Below are 22800 nucleotides of genomic sequence, written 5' to 3'. Positions count from 1 at the left end.
AAACAGCTCACTTACATCACTGATGAGGTTTTAATAATTTCCTACAAGACTTCTGTTCATTATCAGCAAGTGCACTGACAATGTCAGCATGCCAGGAATGTTTTGAGGTGGCAAAAAAGCTCTTAGGATCACTTTTAATTAGCATCTGCTGCTAAACTTTATGAGCTACTCCAGCAGATTAAACCCTTCACTGTCTGTGAAATCTGTTTTGTATTCAACAATAAGACTCAATTCTCTTTGGGAAGTAGAAAAGAAAGAAGACGGAGTGCAAACCAAAACAAACCAGGTTGATTTTTCCATTTGATAAGACTGCAGTGGGAATTTTCCCTTGTTTGAATATTTACAGTCCAGTGGCATCTGCATGTTCAAGGGTTAGGTTTTTCCAAAACGACTGAGTCTGTGTGGGAAGGTCATACCTGGGTGAGATGCCTCTCACAGACTGTACACATTTCCACTGCACAGTTTGGCTCAGATTAACCGTGAGATGTTCTTGTTCACGTTTTGACCAGGTGTTTCATGAGAGTAACAAAAACAGAAAAAGGGTCAAGTTTCAACACATGTGAAGGGAAGTGAAATCTGGAGTGACGTGTCCAAAGAGCGCTTTCTTTTTATCACTTGCACTGTTGCAGAAAAGTCAGAGAGCCTGACTTCTAAGAACTTAGTAATTAATATTAATCACACAAAGATTTTGAAAAATTCAATTTAAATGCTGTAACATGGTGAAACATCGCCAAAAGGGAGGTACAAGCAAAAGTTAGCAGCTTGTGAAATCTTAGGACAGAAACTTTGGTCAGGGGTTGGTCAGGGGTGTCAGACTCCAGTCCTCTGCTAGTTTTTGTTGTTTCTCTCTACCAACACACCTGATTCAAATCAAATGGATCCAGCAGCTTCTTGTCAAGCTATATAATCATTTGAGCCAAGGCCAGATTATCAAATGGGCATTATGGGCACAGGCCCAGAGGCCTACGCCCACTTGGGGCCCATGTGATGGCCATGTGGGGCCCACATAGGGCAAACACCAGCAGTTTGGACATGAAACAAAATGTACATAAAAGCCAGATAGTTACACCACAGTGTCTAGTCTATTGCTATTGGTACCATTGGCTGAGAAATGTTAGAAATGTCGTTTCACAGTGTATCATTCACAATTTTCACAATGTTGTGGTGGGGAAGGGGGCCCCTGGATCACTCTGGGCCCAGGGCCCTATGCACTTTTAATCCGGCCAGGTGTAATTGAGCAGGGAGACAATAAAAACCTGCAAGAAACCAGCACTCGCGGATGTTTGACATCTGACATCTAAACAATATATGAAGATGGGCTTGTCCACCATCATTCCTCCAAAAATGGACCTATATTTGTTTCCTTATATAGCGAGATCTCCTGCTTTGTTCTGTAGTCGCCAATGGGTCCAAACGTCTATTAACGTGCTATTTTGGTGTCGCATCTCTGTTGGAGCACTTCCAGTCATTTTTGCTGCTTGTTTTCTTTGTCTATCATATTCTAACATTCAAGCAATTAAAAAAAAATCTAAGAAATCTGTCTCATTTAGTTGTCTTTAAAGATTTTTTTTTTTTTTAAATGTGACACGTTGGGTGGGAATGTTCGCTTTGGAAGTGTTTTGTAAAGTATGTCCACTTTGACTAAGACAGTTTGAGCATAACTTTATTGAAGAGTCATGCTTAAGTTTGGCTGTAAATAGAGAAATGGTCCATTTAGAGTACAAATGATAGAAAATCACACTGGCTTGGACAATTCAAACAGACGGTTGTAGGTTTCCAGATAGTTTTTGCACCACCTTTTTAAATGAAGGCCTTTCCTTGACAGTGGTTTACCTCCCAGCACTCTCCTCTCACAGTCAAAGCAGACGTGCATATGGTCCTGATTTTCATTTCAACGACTTATGCGTTGATTGGGGAGGACGCCAACCGCTGCGCTGCTGATGTTCTTTTTAAACTCAACTTGGGCTTTTTATTGCCTTGACAGAGTCAGTGTTTTGAGTTTGTTTTGCTTTCTGTCTGTTTCATGTTATTGAATTGCTCAGCTTTTTTTTTGTCTTAGCACAGGAGATTTCTTGAACAAGAAAAAAAAAAAAAAGGGAAACATTGCTGTCAGTGTGATGTCAGTGTTCAAATAAAGGTGTCAAATCAAATCAGTTCACACGTGCTGCGAACAGCCCTAAAAAACACGACTCCCAGGCAAGCCTGTTACCTTCTCAGCTATGACTGAACGTAGAGAGTCAGCAAACAGACCCACAATGCACTTGGTGGGAGAAAGCGCTTCTCTCCAAGCTCATAATGTCACACGGCAACACCAACGTAATCTGTCAAAGGGGATATGTGTCATGCATATTTGTGAGTTTGAACACTGTCTGCAGTCGTGAGAAACTCTCGAGTTTTGATCTTGTTTCTTTACTGCCTTTCTCCATTTCTCATGGCGCTGGTTTGGTAAGAAGAGATTCCTACTTTTAACTTGGGCCACTTCTTTGATGACTGTTGCGCTGAATTCCCCGTCTGGCTCAGCAGCTTAGAAACACACACCTGTAATCAATTTGTTTGACCTCGCCTGATGATTGAGGGAACTCTTTCATTTATTCAAAATATCCAAGGTTGCTTGGATTGGGAATTACTTGCAGAAGACACTTTGAATCAGAAACAAGGTGCTAAAAGGAAAAAATATCCACATGAAATTTAGCTTACACAACTCTGTCACATTATAATGAATCTTCTTTACTAACAAAAACAAAATTTGGCTATTACAGGCCGTTTGATGGGAATGCTTTGAAACTTTTCCATTTAGGTATCCAAGCAAACCGCGATATCAAAAGTATTTTAATTAGTTTTCACAGAAAACTTTATGTTGGCAGATCGTACTATCACCAACGATCCATTCACATCAGATAATTGTGGACAAAAAAAACCCCAAGAAGTCTTCTTAAGGTCTTGAAACCAAACCTATAAGCAATAACTGGAATAAGGGAAGCTACATTAGCTTTCCCATCACAAAGCGGTGGGGGATTTTGCCTTGTTGGACTTATTAAAACAGGTGGTTGACGGTAAAATAACAGTGGGAAGTAAAGGTGAAGAGGTCAGCGAGCAGTCACATGTGACTCTCATTCTTTCATACAAAGACTTCTCATATGAGTTCATGCAAGCGTTCAGACGCATTGTTCATGCTGAACTGTGAAGAAAACTTTGCTTCTATGTGAACCGCTGCCTGTGAAATCGGAGCACACCGGCAGCCTTAAAATCAACTCCGCAAGGTGCTGCAGATGAAACCTAACAAGGTCATTTCAGCTGCACAGCTGACAGAGTGGAATGAATCAGTCAGAGGTAGTTTCCTGATCACAAAAACTAAATAAACACCCACATCGTGTTGATGTAACTGATCTGTATTGCTTTAATGTTTTTTTTTTTTTTTTCTTTCCCCAGGAACAGGTAAGCCATGACAACATAATGTAAATGATAAACGCAAACAAAATCTGAGACCCTTTTGTACATCCTTGGTAGCACATTCATTCAACATACAAATCCAAACTGCACAAGGGGTCGCAGATTCTTCTATTTTTCAGTCACACAAGGTAACTCTTGACTCAAAGCCAACAGGTACAATGTAATTCCAGATTTTTCTTTTTTTTTAAAAATTTTATTATTTACTTTAATTTTTTTTTTTTTTTTTTTTTTGATAGGCAACATTCAACCATGGTATATTTTCCTCTTCAGACTTCAGAAAGCATGGAACTAGTTAGTAGTCAAATTAAGTGCTCTGTACCTCTTTGCTTTCAATAAAGCGCCACCATACATTCGAAAATCTTTTAACACCAACATAAAACTGCAAAGATGTGAAACAAGAATAAAAAAAAAAAAAAAGAAAGGAAAAAAAAAGAATAAATAAGAATAAATAAGTTGCTAACTCTTAAGCTGGAGAAGACACCTTTGGCAGGCAGTCTGACAAAGCTGCAGCTGTGGAGCTTTAGCATCATGGTGAGACTCGTCTGACTTTATTTACCTTCAGTGCTGACACCCACATGAAATTTATGTCACTCCTCTTTTGGTATTGTGAATATAAGTGCTTTGTTTATGCCCTTCCGACAGGACACTGCCGGCTTGTTCTTTCTAGAACAGGCGATGGAGGTGGACACATTTTTGGAGCAATGAGATGCCAGTAAAAACAAAACTAGAAAAAAAAAAAAAAAAGCTTGCCATATGCAGCTGAAAGTCTTGCTGTATGAGTGCCAGGGGCCCTTGGTAAACTGTACATCCCATAACACTCACATCTGTGAGATCAGGCTGGTTTGTAAAATTTCTGCTTGAGCTGAGCAAAGTGTTTAAATTAAATTAAAAATGGCAGCTGAGAAGCTGTCGAATACAAAAAAAAAAAAAAAAAAGCAACATGCAGCCTGCAGTCAACATCGATGGAACAAGCGGGAGTCTTTGGCAAAATCATAACTGTAAAATATCATGGGTGCAGACAGCTGCTTTTATATTGCATTTGAGTTTGGCGTCTGAGGTTCCCTTTATTCTAAGTCCTACCAGCTACAATGCATTTGCTTCGGTGTGTGCAAAACACACTCGGATGCTTCTACCCATGCAACTCAGACTCTTGGCTTCGGTCTCGTTCCTGCCGTGCCTCTTTCTGAAAGAACGCAAAAAAAATGAAAAACGCGACGAGCCAAAAGCAAACATACACATGTACAAAGTAATGTACACCATATATTCAAACACATTTCAAAATCCTCAGACTTTGAAATCATTAGCCAAAATAAGTATATATTTTTTTTCTCAACCCATAATTCTTTATCTAGACTGTACAATATATGTATATATGAGTAATCATGAGGGACCAAAGCAACAAAAATAAATACTTTTTCGCTATGTCACCTTTCAAAGTCGTATATCTATGTACATTTATATCAATATCAATTTTCCTTAGCTTATTGTGAATAGTTGAGCGTGTGTTCAACAAGCAGGCATTGTGCACAGTGTGTGTGTGTGTTTGTTTGTTTTTTTTTTTTCATTGCCCTAATCTAAATCTAAATGTAAATTTTTGACAAGACTGTGGAAGGATAACTAAAAACCAAAGTGTGAAAGGTAACCCTGGCTCAAATGGACCAAAACTGGAAAACTTCTTTTTTTTTTTTTTTTTTTAGTACTCCGAGAAGAGTAGAAAAATGTCTATTTCATGCAGTCTCTGACAAGTCAAACAACCTCAGTGTACTTGTCTAATTTTTTTTTTTCTTTTAAAGCACACAGCATAGAATGTTTTCAGTGATGTTGAGTGGTAGCTATGAGGGAGGGTGCATTTTCTTTTCTTTTCTTTTTTAGGACAACAACATGCATAAAGAACAGTGCATAGGTCCAGGTCAGTGGGCCAGTCCCTGGTGGTTTCCAGTGTGTTTCAGTGGCAGCGTCTATCAACAGATCCACTACTGCAAGCAGGTGCTGATGGGAAAGTCTGAGGGCAAAGTGCAAGCCTGAATGCATGGCGCCATCTCGTGGACAAACAGTCTTCTTCTTTTTGCCATGCTAGGAGCTTGCTGATTTCAAGCGAGAGTTCGTTCAGGAAGCGAGTTGTGTTGGGGCGATCGGGTTTGGACTGGTGGCCGAGATGATGAAAGATGTGGCTGCACTACCACCAAATGTGGTCTTTTTCTTTTGATGATTGTTTTTCTTTTCTTTTCCCTCCCCTTTTTTTTTTTGTTGTTGTTGTTTTCGAATCAGGTCTGCTATGCACAGTTTAAGATCAGTTGTGGTTTCACTGCAGAGCCCTTTCCAACACACAGCAGACCCGTAAATGACCTCTTAGGATTTCACAATGACTTTTTGTGGAAAGTAGAAGAACCAAGCTTAAAGATCAAGCTAACATGCAGAATGTCTTCAGTCGCTGTTTTGCTAAAAGCCATCAAGGCCAAATTTTTTTCCTGAAGAACAGTTTTTAGAAGAAACCTAAATTCTTTTCTTTTTTTGTGTGTGTGTTTTCTCCGACACCTCATCTTTTAAAAGAGGAAATAATAATGGCTTAATAGCTACATCATTCTTGTACTTGTATTGCAACTACCTTTGGTAAATCAATCAACAAAATCAACGTAAAAACCCTGAAACATACAAGTCCTGACATGTTCCCCGACTGAACATAGCATTGTTCCTTTTGTCTGTTGCTAGCTAGCTACCGCAGCACATGTTGCCCTGTGAATAAATCTCCATCTAGTGGCCTCTGTGTTTGTCACGTGCACAACTCCACATTGCACATCCTCTAGCTCCACTCTGGATCCATACCGAAGCCTTCAAGGAGAGACAACTTCAAATATGACAAACCAGCAAGGCAGAGAGGAAACAAGATAGAAAGGAAACTGAAACAAATCAAGAAGAAACAGCAAAAAAAAACAAAAAAACAAAAAGGGCATCATCGAGTCCTGGCTAAAAAGGACACCAACGTCGATGAAAGATTGCAAAACTGCCGCTGCCTTTCGGAGCTTTGGGGCTTCACCGCTTCATCATTTTGGAGACAAAGCTGACGATGGCGGTGGCAGGCTGGTCAGGGTCCAGCTCAGCAAATAAGTGGCTGACATTGTCAGTTGTGCTTCCTTGTTTCCTTGCAACAAATCCGAAAACCCTGGAAGTCAGAAACACATGCGTTTAATATCTTGCTGACGCTCAAGACTGACAATATCTGTCAACATACGATGTTCAAATTTCTTTAAAACGCTTAAAGCAGGAATCTTCTAACCTTGAAAGAGGCAAAACCCAGTTATGTATAAAAGATATAAACTTACTTCACTAAACCACCTCCTTCTTTGCTCCATCTATGGACAGAAGCAAAAGGAATTGGTTTTAAGGAAACACTTGAGCACAAAAAGCTGAGATGTTAAGCAAGAAAAAGGGTCCTTACTTTCTGTCCTGTGGGTCTGTGTCACAGTAAGTTACCGTATTGATGGGATAATGTCGCCTAAAGAAAATCCTGCAGCAAATCAACACATATTTATGTTATCAAAGGTGTTTTGTAGAGAGTAAATGGTATTCCTCTTTTTTAAAAGCTTTATAACCGAGGCAAAATGTGCCGAATCAGATAACTTTTCCTTTACCACCAGTGGCAGTTTGATGCAAAACATACAGGTTAGCTAACTATAGACTATTACAGTTGTGCTCATATTTATTCATACCCTTTAATTAAAGAAGGTAAAAACAGTTGTGTGTAAAATAATCTGAAACTGAATAAAGTAATAATATAAATTTTATGAAAATCATTACATTATTTTCTGATTCTGGTTCAATAGAAATATTTTTTTAAAAAAAGCAAAGTCCAGTCAGGTGTTATATGTTCCTCTCAGTCTGACTTCTGCACCTGTTGACAGGTATTTTGTCCCACTGTTCAATAGAAAAGTGCTCTAATTTGTCCAGGACCAATTTATTCATTTGTTTTTTATTTTTCTTTCTTTAACTCAATTAAATGAAAAAACAGTGTCTTATATTCCTAGATTATATTTTTGCAAATTTTTCATTATTATTCCTTTTTGAAGTCTCCAGTTATTTGAGTGACTGTTGTAAATTTAACCTTTTCTTTCATGAAAGGGGATGAATACATATGAGCACAACTGTATATGCAATACTCTATTGTCAATTATTTCTATCTATGCATTAAACTTATGCATCAAATTATTCATTAATATTTAGCCTTTTTTTAATCATTTAAAAAGTGACTAAATATAGTTGTTAAGATTCAGACTGAAAACCAGCAGCCAACACCAGTGTTGTTACAGTCCACCCTTCACGTGTTGACTCACTTCCTCTGGCTGTCTGTGAGTGTGATGCCCTGTGCGGATGCTTTAAAGTGGACAGTGGTGGCAGCAGGGAGAGGGTTGGTTGCCAGCGTCTGACTAATTGCCTTGGCAATCGCCTGAGGCCCCGTGAGAGATTCCATGTCCACAGAGTTGATGTAAAGAACGTTGCAGGCTGGAAATAACACAGGCAAACTGTTAAACGACAGTAGCTACAGGAAAAGGAGCGTTGCATGCAGGTCAGGGTAAGTGTGTGGAATTTACACTTGGAATTGTTTAAAAAGCACACAATGAGGAATGCTGTGCTGTTTGTGCCTGTCATGCACTGCACAGCAGGGAACATGCGTTTTACACATTGAAGTACTTCTCTGGTGCAGAGATGCTAGTTTCCAACATTATGGGCATGCATGTTTGTTTTTGTTCTTTCTTTTCTTTAACTTAGAATTTACAAGCAATTTTTGCAAATCAACTCAAAATTCAACCCCAGTGCACGAAGTTACAAAGCAGTATTTACCATGTGCTTCCTCAGGAACTTTCTGAACTGTAGAGGAAGGATGATATTGTTTAAGCAAATGAGCTGATTTAATAGGACAACTTATAGAAAATGTTAAAATTAAATGTTTTTTTTTTTGTTTTTAAGTTTTTTTTTAGAATAGACCTCTGCAGCATCCTGTATCATATCTGTATGAAATGTTCAGTTTTACTTCCCGTCTCTTTAAGGCCTTCTGAATGCTGCAGTCTGCTTTGATTGGTCAAAATTGTTGGATTGTTAGGCAGCTGCTCATTCTTTTATGGCGTGTGCCAAACAAGCCTCCAGGCAGGCATTATGCAAAAAGCAGTGCCTTCACTGGGAGACAATTTGGGTTTTAACTCTGCAGACGTTTCACATGCACAGAAAAGGCAATAACACACTAAAGGAAATACATGTAACTTAAAAAAGTATAATATATACCATGACAAAATCATTAAATAAGCTTTCAGCAGTTAAATTCCAATAATTCATACCTGCTCCTTGTTTGAGAAGTTCCACAACTGGATCAGTTGGTGTGGCAAGCTCCAACGCTTCTTCATTTGGGTCTTTAAGTGACATAATGTCAGACATTTATATCAGAAATTTTACAACATTAGGACGACAAGTTTGTTTATATTTGGTACACTTATTACTCACAAATTTAGTAAAAAATAGAAAGAATAAACTACAATTGGACCTTTGATTGGACAGTTTTATCAACAATCCACCACAATAAACCACAATATTTATATTTTAAGGGTTTTAATCATGCAAATAAATACATTTTTTTGGAATCTTGTTTGGTTTTTATGGTAAATGTCTTCATAAACTGGTATTCCATTGAAAATAATGCAATGTTGAGATAACAATGCCATCAGAATAGAGACATGAAGAGGCTGGTACAGACCTTTGGTGGGGATCATCAGCTTGCAGGGCAGGGCAAGTGGGGTCATCGAGTGCTGGTACACCAGAGCAGAGAGACATCCTGCAAATGTGAAGCACACTCCTGTTGCACTGGACCACTTCTGCAACCATGGCAGACAATTTTGATGTCATAAGCAGAAACTCACCGAAATAGGGCTCGTTCGGGCAGCCCTTCAGGCGGACACCTTTGGGGCTTGTCTCAATCAGGAAGTGCCTCACCAGCTCGTTTGTCATGTCACCCACTGGCAAAAAGGGCATAAATGAAGAATGAAATAATGTCTTCATCCAGAAAAGGTGAAAAAAAATCTCATGCTAAGGCCATTAAGTGTAATATAGTAGAAGAGAGAATGCTGTGCAACAAAATTCACCTTTTTTGTTCTGTTGGACGGTCGGAGGGGGGCAGGCCACCTTCATTGCCAGCCCATAGGCCCCACGGAAAGAATGACTGTCCCTTATGATGAATGCCCCCGGTTCCCTGTCCTTTAACAGATTGATGGCTGAGGGAAGGAGATGGCAAAAAAAGAGCAGATGGAATGATAAATAAAATAAAAAAAAACACAACCAAACAAGCAAGAAGAGGCACAAAGAATACGAAATACGGAATCAAAAACGCTGGCTGTTGTTTAAATCACTTCGGCGAGTGTAAAACACGGGATTACTGAACTCTCACCTTGCTCTCTGGAGATGTCTGGCTTGTACCAGAACTTGGAAGTGTCCTGGACAAACTTAACATTCATCTTAATGTCCGGATAGCCATCTGTTTGGATGAACATAAACAAGAGAAATGATCACCGTTCAGGACATAAACCATCTGCGACTCAATAAGAAAACATCGCCCGCATCTCACCATATATGGACTTTGAGACGTCTGAGATGGTGTGTGTGCCGGACAGGTTTGGCGTGCTGCCACCGCTGGCTGGTGTCGGTGTCAGGTTCTTGTTGTCTGTCCTCTCTGCATCTCCGCTGGACATGTGTCTTTTCTCAGGCAGCTGTGGGGAGACTGGGAAGGTGGGTGTAGGAGGCGGTTGGGCGCTCCCCTGACGGGATGCAGCGCCCAGCTCATCGGGTGTGCTGTGGCCGCTTGCTGTTGTGCGACGTCCCATTAATGGACTCGGGGGAACAGCAGCTGCTGTTTTAGGGTTTCGGCCAATGAGAGGACTGGAGGGGATGCCACCTGGAGGGGGGTGTCTGGCCAGCGAGGGACTGGCTTGACCTAAACGTCTTTGGAGTGCGGGGCTGGGTGGGGTGTTGGTGGCCACTGTGCGGTGGAGTGTGTTGGGGCTGCCGGGAACGGTGTGAACACCCATGATGTTGACCTGGGAGCCCTCTGGAGAGGCGGGTCTGTGGGCATGCATGGAAGCAGGGCTGTGCGGGGCACCATCCAAAGAACCAATACTCCTTCTAAAAATAAAGCCAGGAACAAGAAACACACATTACTGTCTCTGCATCCCTGTTCTACACACCAAACATTTCTATTCTATTCTATTCTATTGTACTCTACAGTCATTTAGCAGACGCTTTTATCCAAAGCGACTTACATATGAGTGAGAACAACAAAAGCACAAAATCAAACAGTAGAGAACATCGTAGGAAGTTGCTAGTGGACTGTCCAGTTGGACGCAGGTCCTTACATGAAGTGCTACAAGCTTCTTTTTTTTGTTGTTTGTTTGTTTTCTTCCATTCCACCCCATAATATAAGCTATGTTAAGATACAAGGAATTAATACCGTAATGTTTGTTGCAAAGAACTGGGCTAAGTTCTCCAACTTTCCGACAAATATAGCTAAACCAAGTGCGAAAGTGCTCCTTGAAGACTCTGCAGAGCGGACAGAGTTTTGGAGATCATTCCACCATCGTGGCACAACAGAGGAAAAGAGTCTGCCAAGTGATTTAGTCCCATGTTGTGGTGGTAACGTGAAGCATCTTTCACTGGTGGAACGTGTCTTTAAAAAGCTTACTAGATGCTGATTTTTAGTTCAACAAGATCATGTCTGCTGGCAATTCTACCTCTTTTTTTATTTTAGACTCAATCCTCAGGTGTTAGCTCCCATTGTGGCTGTTGTCGGTTATATAGTTGATTTCACCAGACTTCCACCTTCGTTGCAACTCTGTCGTCGCTGCATGACTAAGTATGCAGAATATTTGCCTGTTGGTACCACTAAACTGTTTTTCTTACAGTTTAACATCAGTTTGATGATTAACACTGACTTTTTCAGTATTTTGGGAAAAGCCATACAGTTTGAAAAGCTTTGTTAACTCATAATAACCTTAAAAAACAAGTAAGATTTTGTCAATTGACAACTGGCACACTGAGAGAAACTGAGGTCACCATAATACTAGATGTTTAAAGTGATTTAGCATGTCATTGCTTATCTGAATCTATATTTTTGAACCATTTGTAGATCATTTTTTATTCACTATTCCTTTATTACAATCTTCTTCTATAATAAATACTAGAAATTGCACAGAACTTTGCCTTTCACTCTGTTATCTCGGTCAGATCAAACTCAAGATGGTTACTTAACTTCCAACATATAGCTAAATGTCACATGACATGTTTTTGTTCTAGCTTAAATCACATCTAATTGACAGGTTTATATGACTTCCTGCTCCTTTTCAGACATTTGAGAAGGAAATGTAAATATTGTAAATGCAAATGTCTCAACTAGGGATGCTCGATATTGGCTTTAAAAAAAAAAAAAAATCAGGATCTAATATACTGATTTTGTCCAACTCTTATTTCCAATACCAATATCAACCAATACCGATATTTGTGGAGTGAGTTGTGCCAAACAAACAAAAATATCTTGTTTTGTCATGCAGTATCTTGTTGTTTTTTTTTTAAAATTTATTTTGAGTTAGTGGAGACATAGCTGAATAGTTAGACATTATATGCGCATGTTGTGTAAAAGTTATGTCATTAATAACTGAAAATGATTATTTTTGATGTTGCACTTAATGTTGATATTGGCTAATAATATCGGTAAGCTAATAATATCGGACATCTCTAGTCGGAACATGTATGAAGCAAATGACCTAATGTATCAAATAAAATCTAAATATATAGATTTTGTGATCTACTAACCAGTTTAAATACCAGTTCACTGGCTTTTTTGGCTTCCTAGTAACAAAATCCCCTTTGCAGCAACTTCTGGTTTTACATGTTAAGTTGATTAGAAATTACCGGCCAAGGTAAGAATTTGTTGAGACAAACAAACAAAAACAAAAATAAAATATGATTAAAAAAACATAAAAAAACAACATACCTCTGCTACAACAGTAAAAGTAGAAGGGCTTACCCATCAACACCGTGGATGGGACTGCTGGAAGACAGAGGAGCATTGACGGGTTGTGCTCTGGATTCCCCATAACTCCGAATATCTGAAGAACACAATCACACACACACAGACATGCACTCAGTCCTGTAAACTGCCTTGTGTGCACATTTTACATTTAGAACAAAACAAGAAGCAGCCATAAAGACATCAAGTGAAAAGTGGGGGTGACAGAATCGGGAAATGATCCAGCAGTTACGCTTTAAAGCAACACAACAACCTGGATGCAGGACTGAAAAAAGAAAGCATCTGGTTACAGTGGAATATCAATCATGTAAATATTCTGAGTTGTTTTTATTTGGATAATGACTTGTTTATGCGGTTTTGTCAAAGAAATGCCCTTACCTTGCTCTCCATTATTAGAATCAGAGTCTGACAGCAAAAAGAGACAGAAAGCGAGGGGCGAAGAAAAGGACAGGGGATGTGTTGAGGAGGAGACATGGAAGACAGACTTCTCCAAGTTATGCTCAAAGCACAAACATGGAGACATTTCCAGGGGTAAGAACATTTTATAACACAAGGGAGCAGCAGTGAGTAGTTTAAAAAATCTCTTTATGCACACTCAGCTCTAGTGCAACAATATGTGAGGAAATGTGTGTGACTGCATCATTAATACTTTGGAACTTGATACAATGTCATAACTCGTTTTTATGGTTTCAACATCTCATTTTATAGAGTCAGTGTGCATATTCATTCATTCATTCATTTTCCGAACCGCTTATTCCAATTCAGGGTTGCGGGGAAGCTGGAGCCTATCCCAGCCAACTTTGGGCGACAGGCAGGGTACACCCTGGACAGCTCGCCAGTCCATCGCAGGGCCAGTGTGCATGTATTAAACATTATTGTAATTTACATTTAGAAGAAGAAGATGCTGACCTGATCCACCTTGTTGATGAGGCTTCAATCCCAGTGCTGACAGAGGAGTCTTAGTCAAACCTGGCGTGGAGCGAGCTAAAAGAAAAAAAAGAAAAAAATTAGTCTGCTACGACTACAATATGTGTAAAAAAAAAACAAACAACCCACATGATAATGATGAAGATAATATGAGGAATGCATCCAAGCCACACAAGTATGATCAATGCTATGCATGAAACATTTAGCAGCAACATAATGCAACATCAAAATGCAATAATGTTATCAAAAGCAATAATTCAACCAATTAGATCCAAATACAGGGTCAAAAAGTGGCTTTTCTATCTATAAGTTAGTTCAGTTAATGTTCTAGTTTAAGTGTTATAAAGTTCACTTATTTATTATATCTTATAACCTCAGAAATAGACTAAATATTTCCCTTGAGTCAAAAATAATAATGTCACTGTGCCTTTCCTTTATGAATAACATAAATCAGTAAATGTGGAACCAGTATATATATATATGATCCAAACTGTGTCGTACATTTCAATTTGCTGTATCATTTCAGTCATGTTTTGTGAAAACATGAGAAGCTTTCAGATTCGTTCTGCCAATTACCTCATATCTAGCCATTTATTTATAAAGCAAAATCTATGAGTGATAGAAGTATGTGAACCTGCAGCTAATTTGATGGCAAAATTTAAACCAGATGCTTTCAGTCCAGGTGTGAGCAGATGCCCAGTTTTTTCTAAAGAAGGTTGATTTGACAAAGCTTGATCAGTCATTTCATGGCTGAGAAGGAGGAGTAGGTCAAGCTCATTAAAAATGAAATAGAAGTTGGACCAATCCACAATAACACAGATTGTTTACTGATCTAGGGGCTACTATTGGATGGCTGAGTTGTCCCACAACAGAAATCCAGCACAAAGCCAGCCGAAGGCTTCTATTGAGTTAGAAGAACATTGATCACGATTAATGGAAGGAGAAATACTGTACACGAAGAACACAGCTCTGTGTTTTAAGTTTGTAAAGGACTAATTGGACAAGAAAAACAACTGTATTTGAGCACAATAAAATCAAAATATATGTTTGGCTTTGAATGATTTTGTAAAACACTACATTCCAGCTGAGAAAAGCTCCATGTGAAACATGACGATGATCGTGTCATGGTTTGGGTACATTTTGCTGCATCTGGGCCCAAATGGTTTATTAAACAAGTCAGGCTCATATACTTTTACCATTCACTGATTATATTTGAACTTCTTCCTCCAGAAAGAAATGATAGCATAACAGGGTATATATACAGTATATATAAAATGAAACTAAAGGTTAAAGCACCACTGCATCAAAAGTACTTTGTGTCTTTTATATTTGTTTTTATGGAAGTATGACAAGACTAAAGAAAGTGAGGTGTCACAATGGTTAAATAGAATTTGACTGAGAATATGTTTTGTGTCGGTCTTATCACCAAATAAGAAATAAATGAGCATTTATTCTCAACACAATATGCATTCATGGAAATGTCAGAACAGTTACAGCATGCGGCATATCAAAGCGATGACTGTGTTTGGGTTAGATGTCAAAGCTAGGTACAGCTGATGGGGTTGTATTATTGTGGCACATCGGGGGTGGGGGGGGGTTGGAGGGGGACATTATCTAGAAATGAACTTGTAGAAATGAATCCAAAGGGCTTGCTGAAGCAGGCGCATGGAGGTGTAAATATGAATGTTTGCACCACAGAATGGTTTCTTACGGCAACAGTTGCAAGTTCGGGACTGACTGCAGGAAAGGGGGCAGGTCACACGCACCAATCTGTCACAAAAACCTCCTGAGCCAGCTGCTCCAACTGACTTCACTAGATATGTGAATGTATGACTCATGGTTTTGTAACTTGAACACTGAACCAAAATCTATACTATATATAAAATTCAATACAACCATAAGTATACACAAAAAAACCCAAAACATATATATATATATATATATATATATATATATATATACATACATATGTGTGAATTGGACAAACCTGGATTTTTTAAAATGGATAATAATAAATTGGCTTAAAATTATTATTTCTGTAAAGTACCTCGAACTAACTGTTGTGAATTGGTGACATAAAAATAAAGCTTAATTGAATTGAATAATGGATCTAATAATAATGTGATAATAATCAGACTACTATGAACTGAATTGAATTGGGTTATGTCTTTAACAATGCTTATACATGCTTCATATCTCTTAAGACTTTCAGTTGATATGAGACACTCATGCATCAAACTTCCACCTTCATCTTGCTCCTGATGAGCTCTCTTGAAATTTTTGTGGGGTAAGTACGTTTACATATATGAAGAAAAGGATTGAACGCCATCTCAGCGACACTGTTGTGTGTTTTATAATGATCTAGCTGTTATAAGAAGACACAGAAGAACTCTTACTCGTAACTGATGGTTATATCTGGATAGGAATGAAGAGAGGAGAGAGTGCCAAAAAATAAATGGAAGTGGTGAAGAGGTGGGACCGTGTCTTTGTTTTTCTGGGCATCTGGTGAACCCTCAAATGGAGAGAAAGAAAACTACGGTGCTATTAATGACACCAAGTTTTATGATGTAGCAGATACAGCTGGCTCTTTCTTCTGCTACAATGACTTGTGGTAAGGGAGCGAGAGATGGGAGGAAACTTGGGAGTACTGCTAGACACACCACAAAAGCATGGCCATCTCTGAGGCAGAAATAATGCTTTTACAGAGATGATTAACCAAAAGCACCACCGCAGAATATGTCTGGACCGGTTTGGATTTCTTCCCCTGAGATGGCTGGTTGTGGATAGACATATGAGACATGGGGAACAGAGAAACAGCCAGAAAGTCAGGATGGTGTGGCATCTTACAGGTAAAGGGACAGAGTGATAGCAGCATCAACAGTACATTTATGGAAGTGTGTGGGAAGCTCATGATTGTGAGGAGAGACTCCATTTTATTCTAGTTATTCTAGTTTACCATGATGTTCTATGTATACTTAGGTTTTATGCATTCTTTTTTAATTTGTTCATGTAAATTAGGTGTGTTTCCACCTAAAAATCCTGTAAAGATACAAAATATTTTCCAATTTTTTGAACCGTAGACTTGCTTTCATGAAATACATTTATCATTTATTTAAATTTTTTTAAACAATTTTGGAATTGTTATCGTTTATTTGTATTTTTCGCATGTGCTTGGTCTTTATCAAATCACATTTGATAAATGCTTTATATTAATTTACATTATATATATAGATATATATATATATCTATATATATATATATATATATATGTATATAATATAAAGTGTGTATATATATATATATATATATATATATATATATATATATATATATATATATATATATATATATATATATATATACACACACTTTATATTATCTTATATTATTTATAAATGATACATTTATCTAAGCTGATATTTGAAAAAAACAAAATTTGACATTAAAAATTTAACTAATTGAAACAAATATATGAAAATGAAGTAGCATTTGTTGCTGTTATGTTTTTTTGTTGATTTATCTTTGTTTTTTTGGTGGGGGGGAAATAAATACTTGGGTGAGCCCCATGTCTGCAGGCAGCGTGAACCTACACACGTTGAAGTAAGGACTCTGTGGTGACACTGGGAAGCTGGGAGTAGGGGGTGAATTCTCACCACCACCTCCAATTGTGGGACTGTTGGCCACCCTGCCCGCCTCATCGTCCTCAAATGCCTCCCGGTAGCTGTGCATGGGACCCTTTAAAAAGAAAGATAACCTAACATAAATTTCAACATTCATATAGTCACTGCTGACTAAAAGAAAAGACGTCTAAGCCGTATTTTTCTTAACAACATGATCTGACAAAGAAAAACAAGAAAAAGACTAAAGAGCACATTTGTTTTGATTTTAGTTGATGACACTATATAAAATGGCTCACTATCTTCTGAAGTAGCTCAAATGCAAATATACCATCTACAGTCATGCATGTACTTGAAAGCAGCTTTAACAGGTATTTATTTACCATATCAAATACTACACATGAAAGTGTTAATGCCTGTCATACTAAGGGACTACAAATGATTGTACATTCACATGACACAGGAAAACTTTTAACTGTACCTCTCTGGGTCTTCCTCCTGGGTTTAGGGCCAGATTGTTTGCAAAGTCTGGTGAATGTGATGCTGATGTGTTTTCATGACTGCTCTGGTACTGGCCCTCACTTGTGGTCCGACGCCTGCCTGTCTCTTGCATCACCTCTGGGGTCATCCCTCTAGAGCGAACTCCTGAAAGCCCCCAAAATATTCACTGAGTGGAAGTCAATATGTTTATCAAACAAGGTCTAGCAATCTGAATCACCTTCTGCATAAGTGAGACAGTGGGAGAGATGGATAGAGAGGGATGTTTTATTTGCAAAGGAGTGGTGCAGGACATGAAAAAAAGGAGATGGACACAACAGATGCAGGAACAAAATAATAAAAGTAGAAATTAAGAGTGAGGAAAAGTGGACAAACCAGAGAAGGAATAGGAGCGATGGCGATCAGATTGTTGTGGTGTCATGCTTTCACTGATGCCCCGAATTCGAGCGTTGTACTCTGTTCCAGGGGGTGGAATATCAGATGTTGGAAGGGAGGCAGCAGGTGGAAGAGGAGAAGGAGGTGGATGTGGGTGAAAGAGGTGCAGAGAAGGAAGCAATGGCAGGGAGTGTTTTCCATAGACATGGATTTAACAAAAAAGAGCAACAGACAAAACAGAAATTTATTTAATAGAAGTATGATAGTCAAATGATGTATGATTTGAGATGGCAATACTTTTATGAACTACTGATATGGCTCACATGAGAACAACTTTTGTTTAATCAGCCTCACCGGGAACAGCATTTAAAAATAGGAATATACACCTTTTCTCCACTAGGGGGCACATGGAAGGTTCTATCCAACTTTACATGAAAGTACATTCTGTATGCAGACAATGCATGGAAGCTGGAGCCTCTAAAAGCTTGGCTATTCTTACTCTCATCCCATCTCCACTCTCGCCAGCTCTGCTTCATTTCAGCTGCAGAGCTAATTTTATAAGCACGGGTCATTCCTCTGGAACGGCTCCCCATGATGAATTGGTAACAGAAACTGCTGAAAGCTGCAGTGCCTATGCTCTGCTACAGTTTTCTGTTATCCCATGTCAGCATTTTGGATGCAGGTTAATTTTCGTCTGTACCATTTCAAAGGTTTGACAAGGGTTTTGAGCATTTATGTTCTTTTCCTTTTTTCATATAGCTAAGTTCCCTTTTGTGCTTGTAGAAATAGAGTGGCTTTCAATAAAACACCAAACTCCCAATTTCTCCATAAGCCAGGCCATCAAAAAGAACAGCATCATCAAGTCCAAATTCCCATTTCTTCCCATTTATATGCAGACATAATACTCATTTCAAAATGATTTATCTTGAACAAGTTTCATGTTCCAGCATTTCAATTTACTAAATCATCCAAATTAATTAATCAATTTAATATTTATTTTGTTTATATCAACTTATTTTGATACAGGGTCACAGTGGGGTGGGGAGTGGGGAGTTGGGGGAGATGGAGACAATCAATGAAAGGAGGTGAGAGAACAGGACCACTGCAAGGATAAATCAACTCAACTCAAAATAAGTTTGAAGACTGAAACATCCAAGGTATCAGATGTGTAACCATCATAAGTAGGATGATTGTTGAGCAACAGACTCAACAGAAAACAAGCAAACAAATCTGCAACGAAGTAGACTGATGCAATATCTCAGAGCCTTACCAGCAATGCGATGAGCGACAAGGCCTTCCAAGTTTAGTGTCTCCTCCTCTGCATCTTGTTCTTTGGGCAATGGTGAAGAAGATGTATCCTTGGGCTGAGGGGTGATAGCAGGAAGGGGAGAAGAAGAGGTACTGTAGCCTGGGTAAGGAGATGACCCCTGAAGGTCTGGAGACTGTGAAACTCCACTGCCTGTGTATGGGTGCATTGACTTTTGTGGTGTTTGCTGGTTGAATTTTGAGGGCAAATCAGTGGGGTAGTGGTGGGATGTCTGGTGTGTGTGGAGGTAGGGCTCAGGGGTGTGTGTTGGGGTAGTGTTTTGGTGTTGATAGCTAGCATTGGACCTCTGGGGAGAGTATGCTGGAGACTCCATAACTGGACTCTGGTTTGGCAATGTTGATACCCTCCCAGCTGATCGTAGGTGTTTATGATAGGTGCTGTTGACTGACCCAGAGTTGTTGTAGCCATGGATGGCAGAGTCTGCTTGATATGATGGCCTAGCCAAGGTCTGGGAGAAGGGCACCTGGGATGAACTGAGGCTGTTCTCCCCAGGTGGTGCACTGTGAGATTTTGACATGTGGGAGTTGATTGGGTCCAAATCAAGCATTAACATGTTCAGTGCCTCAATGGATTGCTCAATGTCTCGCTGTGAGGCTGAAGTTGGGAAATGGGGAAGGCTGTGGGTTGACTGAAGAGGAGGGCCAAATGGATCATCTGGAAGACTATACTGGTGCCAGGCACTGAGACCTCTTTGAACAGCTTCCCGACTACTGGTGCTCCTTTCAGGGGCTCTGGGCATCAGCTTAGAATTTGTCTCAGGGCTGCTGGCAGCTGGATTCCCAAAGGATTGTGTGTGGTACACCCCTCCTCCATTTTGGTAGTTGTTGTATCCCCCTTGGGGTGATGGTGAGTCCATAGACCTCTCCTGCATTGCTGTAGGAGTTCGTACTCCATGTACTGGCATCTCGCCCAGTTTTTCCCCAAGGACGTTTCTCTCAAGGTATGGCCCGTCGTTCTGTCCACTGACAGGTGTCTGTGACTGGTAGTAGAGGTCACCTGGTGTTGCCTGGCCCTCTAGGGATGAGAGTGTACCCAAGCTGTCCACACTGTTTCCCTCTTGGCTGTTAGGCAGTTCGTCGTCAAGAATATCGGTCTCACGCTCATCTGCTGAAGGTGCACCAACTAATCTGGTGTGGCCCCCGTTGACGTGGACCTGTGCAGGGACCAAGTGTCTGACTCCTCCTGGGCTGGCAGATGTGGACAGATAAGTTTGCCGCTGAGTTGGTGCCTCAAGACCACTAAGAAGCTGGTCAAGCTCTCTTTTCTCTTGTGGGCTGAGTGGTGGATGATTTGTTGTTGGATTGTTGTGGCTCACAGCACTGTGTACGGACTGACTATGCTCATCAGTACGATCAGTTTTGATGGATGCAGTTGAGTTGCCCGAGTCACTGCTCACCGAGAGGGTATGGTCAACAGCAGGGAGTGAGGTATGGCCTGTCACAGGAAGTGCATGCTCAGTTGTTTGCAGTGGGTGGTTGGTCTGCTGCAATGAGTTCCCTGTAGTTGTCAAGGGGTTGTCACGAACTGGGAGGCCATTGATGGTGATAGTTTCCCCCAGGGAGTCTTTTTTGCGAACCCGGGCATATAGACTTCCATCAAGTGGACCTTGTGTGTGACCAACATCTGAAAAAGCCACAAGAATACGTACAAAATTCACCAAACATTTTTCATGTTTTTATGAAGTTCAATGAATGAATGAATGAATGAATGAATGAATGAATGAAGTTCAATGTATCAGAACATATGTGCATAAAAAGTGTGGGTCTTATACTGTAATACTAATAATGCATTTTATTCAAAGGTGCCTCTTAAAGCCCTCAAGGGCAACATTAAAACATAAAACAATAAAAAAAAAAGTCAACATGCACCAACACTAGGACAATATAGCTTTATGGGAGGCGACCAGACTGTCGACAAAAGTAGCGGCAGTATCAGGGGGTGAGAGAAGAGCAGAGTTGATTAATGTTTAATAACCGAGGTGAAAATATGCAGACCAGTTAGTATTATTTACATGACACTGGAATGACAATAGACTCTCATGGATGACATCTAGACTCCTAACCTGAGGAGAAAGGAAGGTTGAGCATCTGTCAATGGTCAGGGAGAAACTCTCAACTTGGTATAATATGCATTTTCTTCTAACAAGACCAATTTCTAAGTAATTACCATTTAGTGTCATACAGTCTGAGGTGACATTTTAATGTCAGATAAAGAGGATCTGAGGGAGGAGGGTGGGAGTGTGGAGTTAAATTTGCAGGAGAGGTAGAGGGAAGTCATCTATGAAACAGGGAAAATGAATGGTAAATATGGCCAAGAAGGAGAGATGATGAAGAGAAGGGGTACCAGAACAGACCCTGGGGAGCACCTGTAGGGACTGGGGAGGAATTGGATCTGAATGATTTTAACTGTATGAAATGACTGTTTCTTAATAGGCAAAAGTTGAATCACGTGAGGCAGAGATGTCCTATTCCGGTCCTTAAGGGCCACAATCCTGTGGGTTTTCCATGTATCCCTGCTCCAACACACCTGACTCCAATTAAAAGTCATTGTGAAGATCAGCTGTTGAGTTCATTTCACTTGTGTCAGGTGTTTTGAAGCAAAGATACAATGAAAACCTGCAGGACAGTGGACCTCAAGGCCCGACTTTGGACACCACTGATTCGAGGGGAGTATTAGTAATGATAATGGAGGAGAGTCTGCTGAGGAAGCTGGGAGGAGAAATTGTGTCAAAGGCCACACTCAGATCAAGGAAGATAGGATTGAAAAGGAAATCAGAGTCAGATGTGATGAGGGTCATTGGGGACTTTTATAATGTCAGTTTCTATACTATGATGGGGGCAGACTGGAAGGGCTCGTAGAGATTATTTTGAGAAGGGTGTGATTGAAGTTGAGTGGCAGTGAAAGTTGAGGGGTCACGATGACATTTTGTGGGCTTGGATTTACAGCTGAAGTCAGAGACAAGTTGAAAAAAAAAATATTGAGGTAATTCAAATCAGCTGAACCTAATGTAAGAATCACTTTCATCATGTTTCAGGAGCCCCTATCAGTTTTTGCAGGAATCTCTCACATTGCACAGTGGCACCCCTTTGCACTTGACTCTTGAGATTGTGAAGTTCGGCATACAACCCATCCACCAGCAACACAGGCCATCCAGCTCTATTAATAGCCAATTTGTAGGTCTAAAGCCTCTGGCACGTTGCGTCAGCGCTGGCCCACATGGTCTGACGTGAACCAGAGTGGTCCTGCCCAGTTCATTGAAACAGCTGATTGATGTGAGACAAAAAGGATCAGCAATGCCTGTTTTGTACTGAAAGAAGATGAGCTGTCGTCTTCATGAAGTTGATTTCTTGCGACTGAATTAAACTGATTGCAAAATTATAAAAAACAAAGTTATGCTCTGAAAGCTATCACAGGTCTGTGAAACATACAATGCCTATAAAAATAATTCTTTGTTACATGCAAAGTTTAATTATTTATTTTCTGGTGAATTGGACTGGTTTAATCAAGTGATATTTAATGGAAACCAAAAAGCTAAGTTAAATCCAATT

The 22800-nt window shown here is 39.7% G+C and overlaps 1 protein-coding gene across 3 annotated transcripts in view; it reads right to left on the bottom strand.

Annotated features, from left to right (window-relative positions):
* Positions 1–3174: 3174 nt before the first annotated feature.
* tns1a (tensin 1a) overlaps positions 3175–22800 on the bottom strand; it is a 68036-nt gene continuing 48410 nt past the window's right edge. The window contains exons 16-32 of one of the 3 annotated variants that reach the window (XM_079263794.1): positions 19196–20875; positions 17926–18006; positions 17534–17697; positions 17026–17170; positions 13418–13492; positions 12506–12587; positions 10055–10608; positions 9878–9964; positions 9576–9704; positions 9354–9449; positions 9191–9268; positions 8778–8849; positions 8287–8313; positions 7779–7947; positions 6887–6955; positions 6771–6800; positions 3175–6610 (exon numbers count right to left, since the gene is read on the bottom strand). In XM_079263794.1, the coding sequence (XP_079119920.1) occupies positions 6481–6610; positions 6771–6800; positions 6887–6955; positions 7779–7947; positions 8287–8313; positions 8778–8849; positions 9191–9268; positions 9354–9449; positions 9576–9704; positions 9878–9964; positions 10055–10608; positions 12506–12587; positions 13418–13492; positions 17026–17170; positions 17534–17697; positions 17926–18006; positions 19196–20875 (3668 nt within the window). In that variant the 3' untranslated portion in view covers positions 3175–6480. The remainder of the gene's footprint in view (positions 6611–6770; positions 6801–6886; positions 6956–7778; positions 7948–8286; positions 8314–8777; positions 8850–9190; positions 9269–9353; positions 9450–9575; positions 9705–9877; positions 9965–10054; positions 10609–12505; positions 12588–13417; positions 13493–17025; positions 17171–17533; positions 17698–17925; positions 18007–19195; positions 20876–22800) is intronic. The other 2 variants (XM_079263795.1, XM_079263796.1) reach the window with 2 other exon arrangements.

This window comes from Telmatherina bonti (assembly GCF_933228915.1).
Source record: "Telmatherina bonti genome assembly, chromosome: 24".
Classification (NCBI taxonomy): Eukaryota; Metazoa; Chordata; class Actinopteri; order Atheriniformes; family Telmatherinidae; genus Telmatherina; species Telmatherina bonti.
The sequence above is the reverse complement of the archived record's forward strand: the minus strand, read 5'-3'. Positions and strand labels throughout refer to the sequence as shown.